General features: G+C 33.8%; 1 protein-coding gene across 8 annotated transcripts in view; it reads right to left on the bottom strand.

Moving 5' to 3' along the window:
* Positions 64 to 16,413, bottom strand: part of AK7 (adenylate kinase 7) — a 21,700-nt gene continuing 5,350 nt past the window's right edge. The window contains exons 6-19 of one of the 8 annotated variants that reach the window (XM_021403927.1): positions 15,804 to 15,887; positions 15,166 to 15,254; positions 14,584 to 14,674; positions 13,291 to 13,299; positions 12,755 to 12,832; positions 11,920 to 12,069; positions 10,685 to 10,813; positions 10,114 to 10,255; positions 9,082 to 9,210; positions 8,088 to 8,144; positions 6,515 to 6,712; positions 3,170 to 3,390; positions 1,230 to 1,388; positions 64 to 256 (exon numbers count right to left, since the gene is read on the bottom strand). In XM_021403927.1, the coding sequence (XP_021259602.1) occupies positions 218 to 256; positions 1,230 to 1,388; positions 3,170 to 3,390; positions 6,515 to 6,712; positions 8,088 to 8,144; positions 9,082 to 9,210; positions 10,114 to 10,255; positions 10,685 to 10,813; positions 11,920 to 12,069; positions 12,755 to 12,832; positions 13,291 to 13,299; positions 14,584 to 14,674; positions 15,166 to 15,254; positions 15,804 to 15,887 (1,575 nt within the window). In that variant the 3' untranslated portion in view covers positions 64 to 217. Of the gene's footprint in view, positions 257 to 1,229; positions 1,466 to 2,219; positions 2,996 to 3,169; positions 3,424 to 4,068; positions 6,103 to 6,514; positions 6,713 to 8,087; positions 8,145 to 9,081; positions 9,211 to 10,113; positions 10,256 to 10,684; positions 10,814 to 11,919; positions 12,070 to 12,754; positions 12,833 to 13,290; positions 13,300 to 14,583; positions 14,675 to 15,165; positions 15,255 to 15,803; positions 15,888 to 16,413 lie in introns of those variants that run through there. The other 7 variants (XM_021403931.1, XM_021403926.1, XM_021403928.1 and 4 more) reach the window with 7 other exon arrangements.

Below are 16,413 nucleotides of genomic sequence, written 5' to 3'. Positions count from 1 at the left end.
TTATTCTTAGAGGAATACATGTCTTACAGCAATTCCACAAAAAAAAAAAAAAAAAAACACCTTTGGTAAGTATCTGAGTCTTATTTTCACCCTTGTGGAGATTATTAAGAGAGGCTTAGTTTTGTTCAAACACTATGAATTTTTACTGTAAATTACACTGGGACCATTCTCCCTTTCTATTTAGCAGTTTCTACAGCTGTCAGGATTTAATACTGTCTCATTTGACATCAGGATTGTTCTTGAAGAGATATTCTGCCTGCAAACAGAAGATTTTCAAGGTTATTTTCAAGTCTCCAATTTTTAAATGTACACAAAACAACAATATACTGGATAAAAAAATTGCAGAAAGTATTAAATGTGTCTAAAATGTCATCTCTGTCAAATACCTAAAAGAAGCTTCTTACAAATACACGCACCTCATTTTGCCTCTTGGTAACATTGAGGCCATCTGTATGACAATATTTGTTAATCCACAAAAAATTCTAGGACGTACCTTAGGACCTGATTTCTGGACCCATAAGAGTAAATAATACAGTTCCTACAAAGTTATGCAGTTAGTAGGAAAGATCTCTGACTCCTACAGCTAACGTTCACTCTAAGCTTTGCTTCAGTTGAAAGTTTATCTTCATTAAAAATAGTGATTGCTTGTTAACAGCTTTCTAGGGAATAGAGCAAGAACAGCCATACAGTGACAGATTTACAGCATCTGAATCCTTGTGGGAATCCAGTGCTGACCCTACTTTCAGCAGAAAGCTGAACTAAGTAACTTCTTGAGGTCCCTTGGAACTTGGAATTGTTACTAGATTCACTCACAAATTTATCTGTATATTGTGAAGAGGATTTTTGAAGACTATCATTCAAATAACAAGTATTGTTGTATCTAAAGGGGTGTAAGCAGAGTGAGAGTGACACCTCTCTTTCTGCGCTCCTCAACATTACAGAAGAATTGGCAGGGTACCATGAGAAAAGCAGAAGAACACAAGCACCAAAGCAAAACTGAGTAACTTCTCCAGTTACTCTATAGCAAAACAGGATTGATACAGTGTCAAATAATCCCATAGAGTTACAGGGTACACTAATTTTCCCAGTAGTGGTAGCTCACCTGTATTGCAAATTATTATAATAAAAGTAGGTCAAAAATAGTTGACGTGCTTATGTTACAGACTCTTTGATCTAGGTAAATATTTTCACTAGGGTTTTTCAAGCATACAACAAAGTAATCACCTTACCAGAAAATCAACTGGATCATCAGGCCTGATCTTACAGCATTCATTTAACCCTTGCATAAGTGTTGGCATGACGTGCCTCATTAAATAGTTTCGTAGTGGAACGGACTGGGCTTCCAGTAATTCTTGTTCTTGTTTTTTAACTTCCTCCAGATGTTTATTCTACAAATAATTTACAAAGCAACACAGAACAACAATAAGAGCTACCAAATAGTAGTTGACCAAATAGTGTTGGCTACCTAAAGAAAAAAGAAATGTAGCATTAAAAGCCATGGATAGAACTTTAAAACTCACACTTACCAGAAAAAATATGGACTGCTAAATTTAGTGAACATGGTACACCAAGTACAGCAAAAAGAGCATGGCAAAAGCCCCCCCAGCAAAATCATTTTATTTTCTCTCTTCTTAATACCTAGAAGGACATTTCTTCTGGAGTTTTCAGGTGCTCCTATTTCGATACTTGGGAAATAGGCTAGAAAGCACTGCAGTAGTTTTAGCCAAAAGATTACTCAAAAACATGTTTATTTTCCACTCTTCTCTCATTTTATTCATTAGTAGCCTTAGTCATATATAGATACAGCAAGCAGAAGAGACTTTGAAGACTGCTTTTGCATATCTAAGGCATAGCACAAAAGCAATAATTCAGATAAAACTGATAGATAATTACTTGAAAAATACATTTTCCTGTTTAACTGCGTCCAGAAGTGCTACAGAGTAAGTTCTGCAAGTGGTTTTCATAGAATGGCCTGGGTTGAAAAGGACGTCAAAGATCGAGTTTCAAACCCCCTGCTGAATGCAGGGTCACCAACCACCAGACCAGGCTGCCCAGAGCCACATCCAGCCTTACTTCAAATGCCTCCAGGGATGGGGCATCCACAACCTCCTTGGGCAATGTGTTCCAGTGCATCACCACCCTCTGTGTGAAGAACTTCCTCCTAAATCTCCCCTATCTTAGTTTAAAATCATTCCCCCTTGTCCTATTGCTATCTACCCTCGTAAGCAATCATTCCCCCTCCTGTTTATTTGCTCCCTTCAAGTATTGGAAGGCCACAATGAGGTCTCCCCAGAGCCTTCCCTTTTCCAAGCTAAACAAGCCCAGAAAGGGGCTTGTTTTTGATTTAGGTCACTTTACTTGGATTGCAGCTAACGTACAATCTCAAGGTCAAGTGAGTAATTGCATAGACTTCTTGATCACCTGCCTATTTAAAAGGATAAAGTTCAGTAGAGATATTATTTTAATACCTACTTCAGCTATACATAATGCAGTTCACTTTCTTGAAAGTTAGAATGTTTAAGATATGGTAGCTACCTTTACTAATCTCTTAGGCAAGTTTATGGAGAGTACAGAACACTATTTACTCTTGAATGAATCTGAAAACAATCACAGAAGCAAAGAAAACTCTGACAAGCCAACATCAGAGCAATATTAAATGCTTCTATAAAGGTGAACAATTTCAGGTTATAATTTTCCCATAGATATGTACAGGCATTCAAATGTAAGAAAACAGTTTTTCTGTATAACGGTCAGTTTGCTTTTACATGGCTATAACTGGAGACAGTAGATTAGTCTTCTGGTGCGAAAAAACCAAACCACCATGGATTCAGCTGTCACTCAGGTGTGAACAAGAAATTTCTTATAATATGCATTTCATGATATTTGCCTAAAATATCTTTAGGAGTGGCAAAGTAGAAGAGGAGAAAGTATTGTGCAAATCCTGTGAAGCTGAATCATCCTTCAGCCTGCTTCAGGCAGTCCTTTTCAAGAATACCTGGAATAGTGAATTGATCAATACTAGCCAGATTGAAAGTATGATATAAGGAACTAGGGAATTTATGCCACCCTTTCTATGTATACGTACATAACATTGCTGGTAGCCCTGTTACTACTACTTTCTAAAACACACAAATAATAAAGTCTTCTCCAAAAACATGTATTGACTTACCCACTCTTCCCAATTTGCTATCCTTTCTGCCCTTTCCTCAGCTTCTCTACGCTCCCGTTCAGCAGCTTCTTCAGCTTCTCTGGCAAGGCATTCCTCAGCTGCTTTACGTTCCAAACTCTCCTTTTCTTCATCTGTCAAACCATAATTTCGTGGTTCCCCAATTTCTTTGATGATCTCTTTTACTATAAGTCTGTTCTCAGAATCTTCATATTTGGCTACATCTTTAAAACAATACAAGGGAAAATTTTCCAAGGCTATTCTTAATTATCAAGCCAGTAATGAATAACTGCAAGACCTAAGTATATATAGTGCTCATGTTCTTCAAATTTTCAATTATTATATGTTGTTTTGTGTTACTTATCAATGGATTTTTTTTTGGTGATTTTTTTCCCCCCCTAGGTAAAATGAAATTCTCTACATCTGATTTTCTTTATTAGTTAGGCTAAAAGTTTGTCTCTCTGATGATGATATTAGGGAGAAATGTACAAGGATTATTTTTACAGCTATTCTGTTTAACACTTGCAGCCTAAAATTTGAAATTAGCAAATGAAATCATTTTAGCATCAGATTATTCCTTTTGCCAATCTTAAATATCACCTTATCTACAAGTACAAAACCATCAGCTTCTGACCCTGTATCTCTACATAAATTACACAATAGGTTGCTAGCATTTGGCAACAAACTCCAAAATTTTCACTCTTGCTTCTCATTTCTTTCAATAATTCAGTCAGAAGATACTAGATCATTACCAATACAATTATTCTAGGAGTGCATGTCTGTGATTTGAACCTGAAGTCCAAACTCTGATAACAAATCAAGGTAGAAATCTAACATAATTCTACATAATGAAATTTCTTTTAGACAACTTCTTTCTCAAAACATCAAGAATTACGTTCCTGAAGTATTCCAAACAAATATATTTTTAATGTCATCAGTACATAAATACCACAATTTTAGCTGTAGCTGGATACAAAAAAATACAGTGCAAGACAACTTTTTAGTCATATAAAGTACTGCTAAGAACATTCTTGGCATTTAATTTGAGGACTTAGACTACAGCCTTTTCTCAGATGACCAAGCAAGACTGCAACACAAATATTACAGCAATCACAATTAAATGCATATCTACTAAAAATATATTTTAAATAAAAAAATTAAAGCCTTGATTCTAAAAGAAAGGAAAGATCACCAGAAGTCCTCACAAATTAAGGTCAAAGGAAACTACTGTTGTAACTTCAGTATTCCTTCAATATTCAAAATTCCTTTCTGTAGATCATCCAATATGCACGCACCATCATCTCCAGTTTGCAGATGAAAATAGCAATGCCTAAAGATAACTGATTTGCAGACTTCATGAAATGAGTCACTGTAGTAAAATACAATTTCCAGAATCTTGAAGCCTACCTCCTTAGTACTTATATAATAATTCAGGCTCAGGAAAAAAACTCTTATAAAGCAATTCATAAGGCTATATGTTAAGATCTTCTAAAATTATGGTAGAAGAAACATTTGGCTAATCTGATTCAGTATTTAATGAATCAAACACAATTCTTCAGCAATTCTCCACTAAGACCAGTAAATATAGACAACTTCCTTCAGAATGACAGACATAAGTCAAACATAAGTTAATCATGTTAATAAACATGTTTATTAATTGAGCACTTCTGATAAACCAACTGCCACATCAGCCAGAATGGAGAGGTACTCACAGAGTTGAAGATTTCTCACAGAAATTATCTTTGTAATCAGTCTTTATGTGAAGCTGAATGCTTTGCATACTTCAGTGGGCAGCAATCACAGTGAATCACGCAAATATAGGGAAAGATATTCAGTGATAAACAGGATCTAAAAATGCTGCTGCTTTTAAGATGGAAATCAACTGAATGTGAAAAACATCTGGAAGTCACTGAATGTGATAGTTGTGATACTTCAATAGGTAAGGCTAGTAGAACACTGAGTACCCTCATTTGGAATTAACTAGAGTTTTAGAATAATTTTTGGACATACTTCCCAGCATAAAGCACTGCCATGTGCTGTCACAGAGCATACACTTCATAGTCCTCACCAAAATAAAACAATGTCTTGGACAGTACTACCTACTTTCATATTCGGAAGTGTGTAAGTTAAATTATGACCAATTAATGACATCAGACCTTCTCAATATTTACTATTTCTAACCTTTACTTTCTGCAACGAAATTACTTCAGTTTTAGCTGAATGAAGGTGGTAGCTAACCTGCATTCCAAACTAAGACTCTAAGACAATCATTTTTACTATTTGGATCCAGTAACAAAAACAGCAACATCAGCTGAAGACAGGAAAACTAGATATATCGCCATCTTATCATCTCCTTCCTTTTATGAATTGGAAGACAAGAAATAAGATTTTAGAAAACTGCATGAAAAAGTAGTCAGTAAATAACACAAAAATCACTCAGCACCTGGATATTTAAAAACTAAAAGACAGAAGCATAACTCAGAAATAATTAAAAAGGTAAAAATAATCACATGCTATTTCTTTCCACTGCAAAATTTCCTAACATTTGTGTACTGTCTTATTCACAAGATAGTCTCCATGATTGGCAATAACTGATTTCCTCATTTTTTATTTATGACTGTTCAACAATTAGCTTTCCATAACTTATCTCAAACGTACATTCCAAATATCAGCAACTTTAAAGGAGTTGCAGAGTTCCCTTGTTCTTTCATTTCTTTTCTTCCCCTCTCCCTTCCACAGTTTAGAGGCAGTTTACTTATAAAATATTATCCCATTCTCACTTTTTGAATAATCAGATTATAACCATCTTCTCGAGATTTCCCAGGGATAGTGACTTTCTGCATAGTGTGTAGGGAAGGAAAATTATCTCACATACAGGTATAAAACAAAATCAGTGCAGTACTAACCTTACGCCTTTAATGTTTATTAAGTTCATCCTTATTGAATATCCATTCATTGTCATGGCATCAAAGGATAAGTTTAAAGAAAAAAATATTAGCAACTATAAAGTTCATGAAAATGTACTATTATACCAGTCCAGAAAGATGGCAAGAGCAGAGGTTCATAACTTATGTCATAACTACTCTGGTCAATTGGACTGCAAAACTGAATGATCAAAACAAAACCTAATCTACAAAACATGTTACCTATAGAATCTAATCAGATCAATTCAGAATCCTTATGAATGTACAGATATTTATGCAGGTGTTTAATTAAATACTTGCTGTATATTCATTCTGATTTGTTAATCAAAATATTATGTATGTTTAATATACTTTTTTAAATTTTAATTTTGTGATGATAGGAATTTTCATTCCCACTTTAGCTAAGAATTTTATTATTTCATACCAATAAACTGAGGATGTATTTCAAGTTCATCAAAATAGTTGAGAACCGTCTCATCTTCCACGTTTATCTCCCTGAAGTTACTTAAAGATTGCAGAAACCGGTCCTGAGTATAATGAGTTCCAGCAACAACACTTTCTGGCAGATTTATTATTCTGTTCTTAAGAAATTCATCTGATGCAGTCAAAGATATAACAAATTCTGTGAAGAAGAACACATTATCTTTTACTTTTCCTCTTTCATCTCTATCTTTTTAATAATAAATTTAAACATCACAAATGAACACAAATAGATACATAAAGTAAGTATTTCCTTATACATAACTTAATTCTGAAATGCTGACATTCAACTTTCCCAGTTGGAGTAATCCAGCAAAATGAAAAGGAGATATGTCTGTAAAGAAGCTTTGTGTTCTAAGAAAGAACTTGGTCAAATTGGGACTATCAACAAGACTATTCTTGTAATAAAAAGCAAATGAATCTTAAGAACAAAGTGCCGCCCACAGCCTCCCATTAGAAAAATAAACAAAACACACCTCCACCCATTCCACCCTAAAAACAACAAAAAGATACCCATAAAAACCTCTGAAGACCACCAAAAACATTTTTGGATCATTATTTCTAAAGGAAGTTTTCTCAAGGTTGATAGGGTGTTTGTTTGTTTTTAAATACATCCCATGCCTGAATACCTTGTTTTGGGATAAGGTGGTACTTAACCATCCTATCATAATTCACACATTTCAGTCACCTTCAAACACCTTTGATGAGCTGGCACTTCTCCAGTCCATTGTAATTCATTTACATTTGTTCTTTTGAAATGGTGACAAAAAGTACTTTTATTTGTGAATAACAGAAACTCTTTATTTCAGAAATCAGCAGTTCATAAATGAAACCAGGTAGAAGCCTGCTTTTTAAAATCAAACCTTAGTCCCATTCATGTAAGTGCAAGAAAAGAATTTTTTCCATGTGTTTCTAGATATTCTTCACTTCCTGAGAAGCCAGTAAGTTCTCATGCAGCAAAAAAAAAAAATCACTAAGCATGTAAGGTATGCCAATTTTATACTATCTGACTGTGCAACTGTAATACAAAATATGCCAAAATGAAACAATGAAAAATAGCATAGTACCAGCATACAGCCTTTTCTGCACAGGTGAAAATCACTATTTTAACTCCCTGCTATGAATGAATTTGGTAGCATCTTTCAAAATAACATGCTAAACAGCAGAAATAATTCTACAAAAGGCCAAAGATAGAATTATGGGGTTTTAATGTGCCATGTTCAGGAGCTCATGTTTATTCCATTAGTAGCTGCGATAATCATACTAGGCATTATAAACCAACAATCGATGGCATTTCCACAAAAAGAAAGGAAAAAGAAAAAAGCACAAAGTCAGTCAAAACCCTCATTTTGATTAATTGCTCACTTCCAAATATTACGGCAACCGCATTTCATGAATTAGACATTTTGTTTATCTTAAATGAAATATGAACAGATGGAGTGATATTTTGGACTTCTTGTTGGTGACAGCAATATTTGAAAACTGTTTTGTGTGTTTTTTTTTTAAGGAAAACTTACCAGGTGTGATTAATTTATCATACTGAGGTATTTTGCCTGTTATTTCTTCTTCTTCCACTAAAACAAAAGCAATATGTAATTGAGATTATCATTTGAAGTAACAATACCATTATATTTACTAATAATGTCTCCTATACAAACACTTTTTTAAAATACTCAAATTATCCTAAATGTTGGGAATTAATCTAAACTGTACACCAATTTAGAGAGAGTTGTTAAGGAATCCATGTTTTCAGCCACCACAGATTTACCGTGGAACACCAATAGCTGTTCAGCTATTAAGCAAAGCACTCTTTTGATACACAGTTTTAAAGTATGTCCATAGCACTTTTCTGTCCCAGGCCTCTCCTGCTGCCCTATATTTTCCTCCACCAAAGAGACACGGTTTGGAACAGTGTATTTAAAATGGTTTCTGATGTTGTGTGCTCTTCTCCACCAGTTGGCTCAACTGCTTGATGAGTATCAGCTGAGCAATATGAAGGTTTTGTTGAGATTAAGGTGTTATTTTCCTTAAAATCCTACCCTTTAGTGTATGCAGTTGATTCTTGCTTTTCATGCACAGACAGTGCTGGCTAACAATTTGAAATGTATATTGCAGAATTCCGTTAAAGTTGCATCCATTTGAAGCTCATCTAATACATCCACTCTAACTCACAGAAAATGAATTGGTTGAATCCCTTAAGTAGTTCTTGTATATTATGAAGAAAACCTGTCTTAGAGCTGTCTTGTGTATAGTAGTTCAGCACAGGAAGTGTCTTTCTTATTTGTGTATTTATTTAGTACATTGCCAGCCAAGATAATCTCAGAAATGTCTTGCTTAATATGTTTAACAATGCATTACAATCCTTCTTAAATTTTTAAAGCATCACGTAAAAACAACTGCTTCATGTTCTGCTCTGCAGTCAAAACAGCACTGATAAACTAATAGGATACTGAGAAAAATACAAGTTATGACAATATGAGCAGCAATAATAGCAAAAGCTGTAGTACTTACAGTTAAAAAGATCTCTTGCCTGGTCATAGGTCTTTGGAAAACCATCTAAAACATACCCTTGATTCCTACAAGGCATAGATTTGAGCTTATCTTTAAAGAGTTTAATAATGTACTGATCATCTATACGACCTAAAGCAAAAAAGAAGGTTATTAAGTACTTAGTTTATGGAAAAAAGAGTATCTGAAATTATTTTACTAACAGTTTTATTCACTTATAAGAGACAATTTTTAGACTCCAAAAAAATGTTTTACATGACTCTACATGCTATCAAAGATCTATAGAGTATAAAGCTATGTATGTAGCTATGAAATAGTAACATTTATGATTGTAATTTTATCAAACATTGTAACTTTAAGGATAAAAAACATGAAATTAGATGTTCTAGAATAATTCAACCAGATTTTGATATAAAAAGTAAAGAAACAATAGAAAAAGTCACGTGACAAACCAAATGTTTTGTTTTTACTATTAACAATAAGACTTAAAACAAGACAAAAGAATGTGAAATAGGCTTTGCAAGTTCTATTTACAGATGAATAGACGGAGAGATAAAGTAACTTATCAATCTGAAATACATTATTGAAAAAATATACCGTAGTAAAAAACTTTTTTACCTAAATTTTATCCTCTTGCAACCACTGCCCCAAGTTTTCTACTTCGTTTTCTTCAGATATTAGTAGACTCAAATATTATAAACTAATGTTATCTTTAAAATATGTTACATCTTGAAAGGCATCATCATATTTAACAACAAAAAGAGGCATGCAGACTAAATACTGCCAATACTTTTCTTACTGGAATGCTTTACTTTGCAAATTTGATATTGACGTACTTCACTTTCCACTTTGTATTATTTAAGTTATGCACTCTGTTCTGATAAGAAAACACATGATGAGAAATGTGGCTAAGAATCTAAATATACTGAATATAGTTATTACATATAGATAAAATTATGGAGTAGAAAATAATTACATAAAATATATAAACTAGTAGAAAGATAGTCCTACTTGAGTACTAAAGTTAGTTCCTACCTGCATTCTGCTCCATACTTTCTCTAATTCCAGCTAACAACTCATGTGCTTCTTCTACATTTTCACCCTCTTCATCATCATCATCTTCTCCCTCTTGTCCCACATTGTCAGAGTCCACTTCTTTAGGAGACACAATTTTCTCCTGAAGGCAAGATGAGAAACATGAATTGGCTCAGAAATTCTATGGCCAAATTTTCTTACATACATGGATGTAATAAATAAGAAAAACAACAAAAAAAATCACATATACTCCTGAGCAGCAAGATTCTGAGCAATCTTCAGTCTTTGAAATGATTTTTTAAGTCCAAGAATTCACTGATGACCCTTGGGGATGGCACTATGTCAAAAATATTTCTCTTCTGATGTCTGAATTCATTTTGGTAATGTATTTTTCACATCAGAAAAGTAGACAATAAATTGAATGATGAAAATGCAAACAGTCATCAGTATATTCTCACTTCTCAAAACATTTTGTTGGAATACGATTATTATCTTTGGTCATTCTTAAATAGCTAAATTATGGAGTTTAAATTCATTTTTAAAGGATGCCAAGCATCTTAAAGTCACACACCAGTTTTGCTATTGATTCAGAAATCACATCTTTGATCTTAATATGATGTAGCTTGTAGTGCTTGCAGATCTCTTCAGCAATGGTAGATTTGCCAACTCCTGGAGGACCATGAATGTAAACTTTGAGAGGCTGGGAAAAAAAAATGAAGATGTAACATCATTCAAATAATACAGAATTTTTTAAAATTCAAAATGTAAAATTCTCTATAACTAATAGGAAATACCTAAAATTTTAAAACTAATATAAATTAATCTAAAACATATTAAGTATGTATCTTCTTCATACGTATCATCTATATCATCCACTGCCTTTGAGTAACAGTTAATTTAATAGTACAACTACAGCAACTGAAAAGAAGGGGCATTTCAATTTAACAGAATCATAGACCAACTTAGAGTGGCACTACTATAAGTTAAACATTCAAAAGAGACAAAACACAACCCCATAGATAGGATGCAGTGGATTCTAGAATTAGGTGGCAGATATTGTATTATATAAATGCAACTACTTCCCACCTGCGGTAGACTTCTTGTCATCACCGTAGTAATTTTTACCTCAAAAGTTTCAGATCCATCACAATCCAACAGCAACTTGTTGTTACAGCTTATCTTACCCACGGTTGAATAATTATAATTAAGATTCCAGAGTAAATATAACTCAAAAAATCATACATCTTTATTTCACATCCTAATTAAGGAAGTCTGGTTGTTTACACTATTTAAACCTTTGAGTAACTACTTCCTTACACTTGAATACAGAAGTTGTAAATGTTTAGCTAACATAGGACACAGAAAAACTGATCATTATATTATACAGTGGAGCAGGGTAAAAGGAAAACTACATTGCAATTAATATCCTGGCTCACTAAGTATAATGAAGGACATAAAATGTTCACCTAATTATTAACTCAAAAAAAATTTAAAAAGCACACAGTTACTGCTTTCTTGAAGCCAACTATATCTGAGATAATGTGTACTGCAAACTAGTTTCAAAGAAGCAGTTCTCCATCAGTAAGCTTGTTTTCACCTACAAGGTTTAAATTTTTAGATCTAACAGGAAAGTTAGATAATTGTTTTAATTAGCATTTAATTCAGTTTTCAATTATGTTCACTTATTTTATGTCACTATCAGTCTTGTGTATTTTTACTAAAATAATGAAAGCTTACATTTTATAACCATTTCTATTTGAAAAAAAGAAAAAGAGCACTTGAGAATAGCATACACCAAACCATTACCAGAAGTCCTCGACTTTGCTTGTATTCTTCAATGATCTGTTCAATGTTCTCCACCAGTCCCGTTTGAGCAACCCACTTTATGTTGAAAGTCTCTTTCAGAAACATTGCTTCCATCCGCAGGTTCACCAGCAACATATCCACATGTGTTTGCTGAAGGAGAAAAATGACATTTAACACATACAAGCTTTGTGTGTTAAAAGAACACTGTTGGCTTCAACTAGAAACTAGAATGAAGGGCAGAGAACAGAAAGAATTTAAGCACAGGGAAAGCAACTTTGTGTGCAAACATTTTTAGGTTTTTTTTTAAAATATATTTTCCATATATATAAAGTATTCTCAAGAATTCTTACAATACAAACCACTGAACAGTTATTCACTACTATGCAGAGGTCTCAGGCTATTCACAGGAAAAACACTATTTCAGAAATTCATTAAGTACATCTTAAAAATAGCAGGGTTCTAATGTATTTATTTCACATATGAACAGTTTATTCCAGATAAATTAAGATGTCTTCATCTATTTACATATGCTGTGTTCATCAGACTTCATAGTACTTCATTTTATTTACTAATTTATTATGATTTTCTGTAGGTTTTGTCAGCATGTTCCAGTATGCTTAGTACACCAGCAACATCATTGTTTCACTGATTTTCTATATCAAGCTATAATTCTTCAAAAAAACACATTTGTTTGAAAATTAGAATTTGCCTATTATACTTATTTTTAGCCATATCGAGTTATATTTTTCCACTGAAATGAAAAAAATTTCAAGATATGATATATCTAAGTTTACATTCTTCCATTACGTAAAAAAAGGAAACAAAAAATACTGACTGTTAACTCTTTACTCAAGAATGCATTTTCTTTTGGAATCTTCTCAATTTTTCCTGGTCCAACATTTTTACTGATACACTGTAAAGAAGAAATAGTAATACATATATTCAATCATATTCTTAGGGAAAAAAAATGAACAGGATTTCTGGAGATCAAATGTATCCTTTAAATTTCATGTCATGTAATACCTGAAAAATCAGTGTACAGACATGATTTACTGATCACAGAACATCATACTAACTTTAACTCTTGTGTTAGTATTACACACTTCTTTTTTACTATATACCACCTCCTCCTTAGTACCTGCAAAAAGCAAACAAACCCAAAAACAGACAAGCGTTTCAAAGCTTTTAAATCTATGTAACTTACTGTTGCTTAAGATCAATTAGGAAACCTATTTTATTTCTCAGCATTCACACTTCAGATTCTTTAAGTATTTCTGTTCACAGACATGAAATGTTTCCAGATCAATGGAATGCCACCATTAACTTTCCTTATTACTATCTCCATTTCATCATTAAATAGATGTTACTTACTCCCATAGCCTAAAACAGATCACAGATGTAAAAACAGAATTCAAATAAACACCAGATTCCACAAAATCATAAGAACTGTGATCCAATCTACGCATATCTAGTATTCTGCCTACAGAGTTTTGATTAGTGGACACCTAAATGAAAGTAAGAATAGGAAAAACATATGCGATACTCTTTCCAAGTCCTCTCTTTATCTTCAGCTATTTTCAGCTCAGAGACTTCCTAAATTAGAAATATCTGCTATACATTTCAGTAACTCTCAAGATACTTCTCACCCTTGTACCTTTCCAGTCTTCCCCTGAGCTGACACAGCTCCCTGACAAAACAGCTCTTTGCAGCGCTCCCTACAACACTAGCAACTTACACAAAGTGGCTCTTCCAACTATTAACTTTTCAGTGAGATCTTGTATATTTACCTGAATCAAAACAGAGGTTGCATTTTCTTGTGGGCTCCCTACCAAACTATTCCAAGAATCATTCCTTCACACTACCAAAAAGGGCTGTTGCATTTGGTTCTATTTAACCTTTGTAGGCAAATCTCCTGTTATATTGCATTAGCTGCTTCTCTCAGCTCTGAGTTTCACTCATACCAAATGCATAGTTCAACAGTATCATCCAGACTATCTCTAGAACCTTGTGAAAATGAAGATAAAAACATTTTAAAGACTTTGAGTGTCTAACTACAGCACTGCAAATTCCATAACAATTCAGCGTTTCCTTAACATTTCTGTTTATAAAATGACAGTTGTACCAGAACTGTTAGGTCTCAGCTTGAACTGGATATAGAGCACCTGGTGAAGGGGCGTGGCTTGCCTGGGGAGCTCAGGCAAATTGTATCTGCATTCCCCTGTGACCTGAAGGGGTGGACCCAGAGTAGAGCTGCCCTGGGCTCATATAAGGGCTAGCCACTGAAGGAAGAGGATCTTTTGGACCTAGGCTGCTTTTGGGGTAGCAGTGTTCTATAGCTAGAGAACCCCTTCACCAGTTGAAGGAGTTCAGCTCTTCTTTCTGTATGTGATTATTGGTCTTCCTGCAAATACTATGCCTAGTATTACTAATAACCTGTCAGAAGCAATTTTGCTTCTTTGCTAGCAGAAGCACTGTCAGAGTTAATTCTGCAGTCTACTACAAGTAATACATCTTGTTTAAAGGACAGAACCCTTAGAGGATTTCAAAGTCATTTTATTTATTTTTCTATTACACAAGTAATTCAAGGAAACTTAGACTTCTACTTCAGTAGAAATATCTAGTTTTAACAATCTTGTAGATATCAGAAAAACAGAAATCCCTTACCTTTATTAATTCTTGAAAAGTGTGTGTAGACTCATCTACTGCAAGTATGTAGTAAAACCTTGGCCTGTGGTCTGCTACATTTTGTAACACCCTGGAACATAGGGAGTGCAGTCAAGGCCAGTAGTTTGAGAAGCATATTGGCCTTTCCTTTTGAGATCAATTTCAGAAGCAATCCTAATACAAAGGAGTTTTCGTGCATGTTTTCCTCAATAAAGAGGCACAGATAGGTATTTTCTTCACAAGGAAGCTCAAAGAATAAAAAGCAATGCCTGTACAAAATACTAACTTAAGCTGTAGAGTCCATGATCCATTTCCAGTTCTGTACCAGTTAATGATACTATGTTTTACATGCAGCACAGCCAGTAATTTCTTAAGCACGTGCATCTGTACAACAGGTATGTAAAGTTTCCAGAAGGCACATCTAGGATTGAAGAAACTGAAGTCTCCGTATGCCTCAGTAAGAAGAGACAAACAGCATTTTACATTCACTCTACTCCAATTTAAAAGTCTCAGTACTCTCCTAGTAGGTTTGGAATTGCTAGAAAGTCACTGATACCAAGCTAAGTGAAACTATCTACTTACGCTGCTAAATCACGAACATGAATGGTCGGAATATAATTGTTTCCATGTCCAAAAACAGGTATTGCAGTACTCTCACTAAGCCAACCTATCTGAAAATAGAAGTGGATAATGAAGTTAGAAGGAGAAGTACACTTGGTGTGCACCTTAACTAGGTGTATTTGTGTACTAGCAAACTTACGTATTCAAGATTTTAAAATTCAAGTTATTGAACCATTATTAGAACTGCAGTAAACAATTCTGAGAAATACTAGCAGCCTATAAAAAACATTTTTTTTTTTTTTTAAATGAAAAGTCTTTGGTCTTGCCAAATGTTGTTTTTAGTACTTTGTAACTCTAATAAAAGTAAGAACAATGTAACATTGAAAAGACATTTTTCCTCACTGGATTGATGTGATGGATATGTTCCAATTGCAAATGGGGACACTGTTAAAAAATTATGGAGAAGCTAGAAGACATACACAGCCAAAAGAGTAAAAAAATCACTTCAATTGCAGCTAAAACTCATATTAAAGGGATCAACTAATACTTTCCATTCACAAGAACATTAAGCCTATGATACCAAAACTATTACAGATATATTTAATTCCAATGCAATTTGCCCTTAAATACTAAGCCCTCAAAAATACTTGGATATCTACCTTAAAAAAGTAGTGTAAGACTCCTTCCCCAGCTCCATACTGAAGTCCCGAAGCAACAACATAAGTTGAAAATGCCTCTTTGTTCTATGAAGTAAAATCATCATGAGTTTTTATAATAATATGGTACAGTTAATGGAATACTAGCTTGTACTGAAACTTGAAAACTTGTATACCAGATACACAAATTGTTTTAAAACTCGGACCTAGATCAATTGTTACATAACCAGTAGTTTTGTTAGTCTTATTGGTAAAATTCCTTCAGAAAAAAAAATTGTCAGAAATGGTGTATCTGCATCGGAGCTTAAATTCTGAAAAGTTCTTAAGAGTTAAGAAATTTGAAGTTAAATATATCGAAGAAGAGATTAGGGTAAAACATACTCTAATATACTTTTTCCAGGAGATCTAACTCTGAAATCTGTAGAAGTTCTCTTTCCCAACTGTATTATATTCGTACTTGATTACTGTAATGCTATAATAATAGCACAGTGGCAAAGTCTTTGGCTACAGCAAATGAGAACAAGCCCAAATGCAGCAGCCATGGATGTAGAAATGGGAGGGGGGGGAAGCAAAAAAAAAAAAAAAAACTGCTTACCTTTGGAAGGCCCTGGGA

This window comes from Numida meleagris, chromosome 6, assembly GCF_002078875.1.
Source record: "Numida meleagris isolate 19003 breed g44 Domestic line chromosome 6, NumMel1.0, whole genome shotgun sequence".
In the NCBI taxonomy this organism is placed as follows: Eukaryota; Metazoa; Chordata; class Aves; order Galliformes; family Numididae; genus Numida; species Numida meleagris.
Note: the sequence above shows the minus strand (reverse complement) of the source record. Positions and strands in the feature narration are given on the sequence as shown.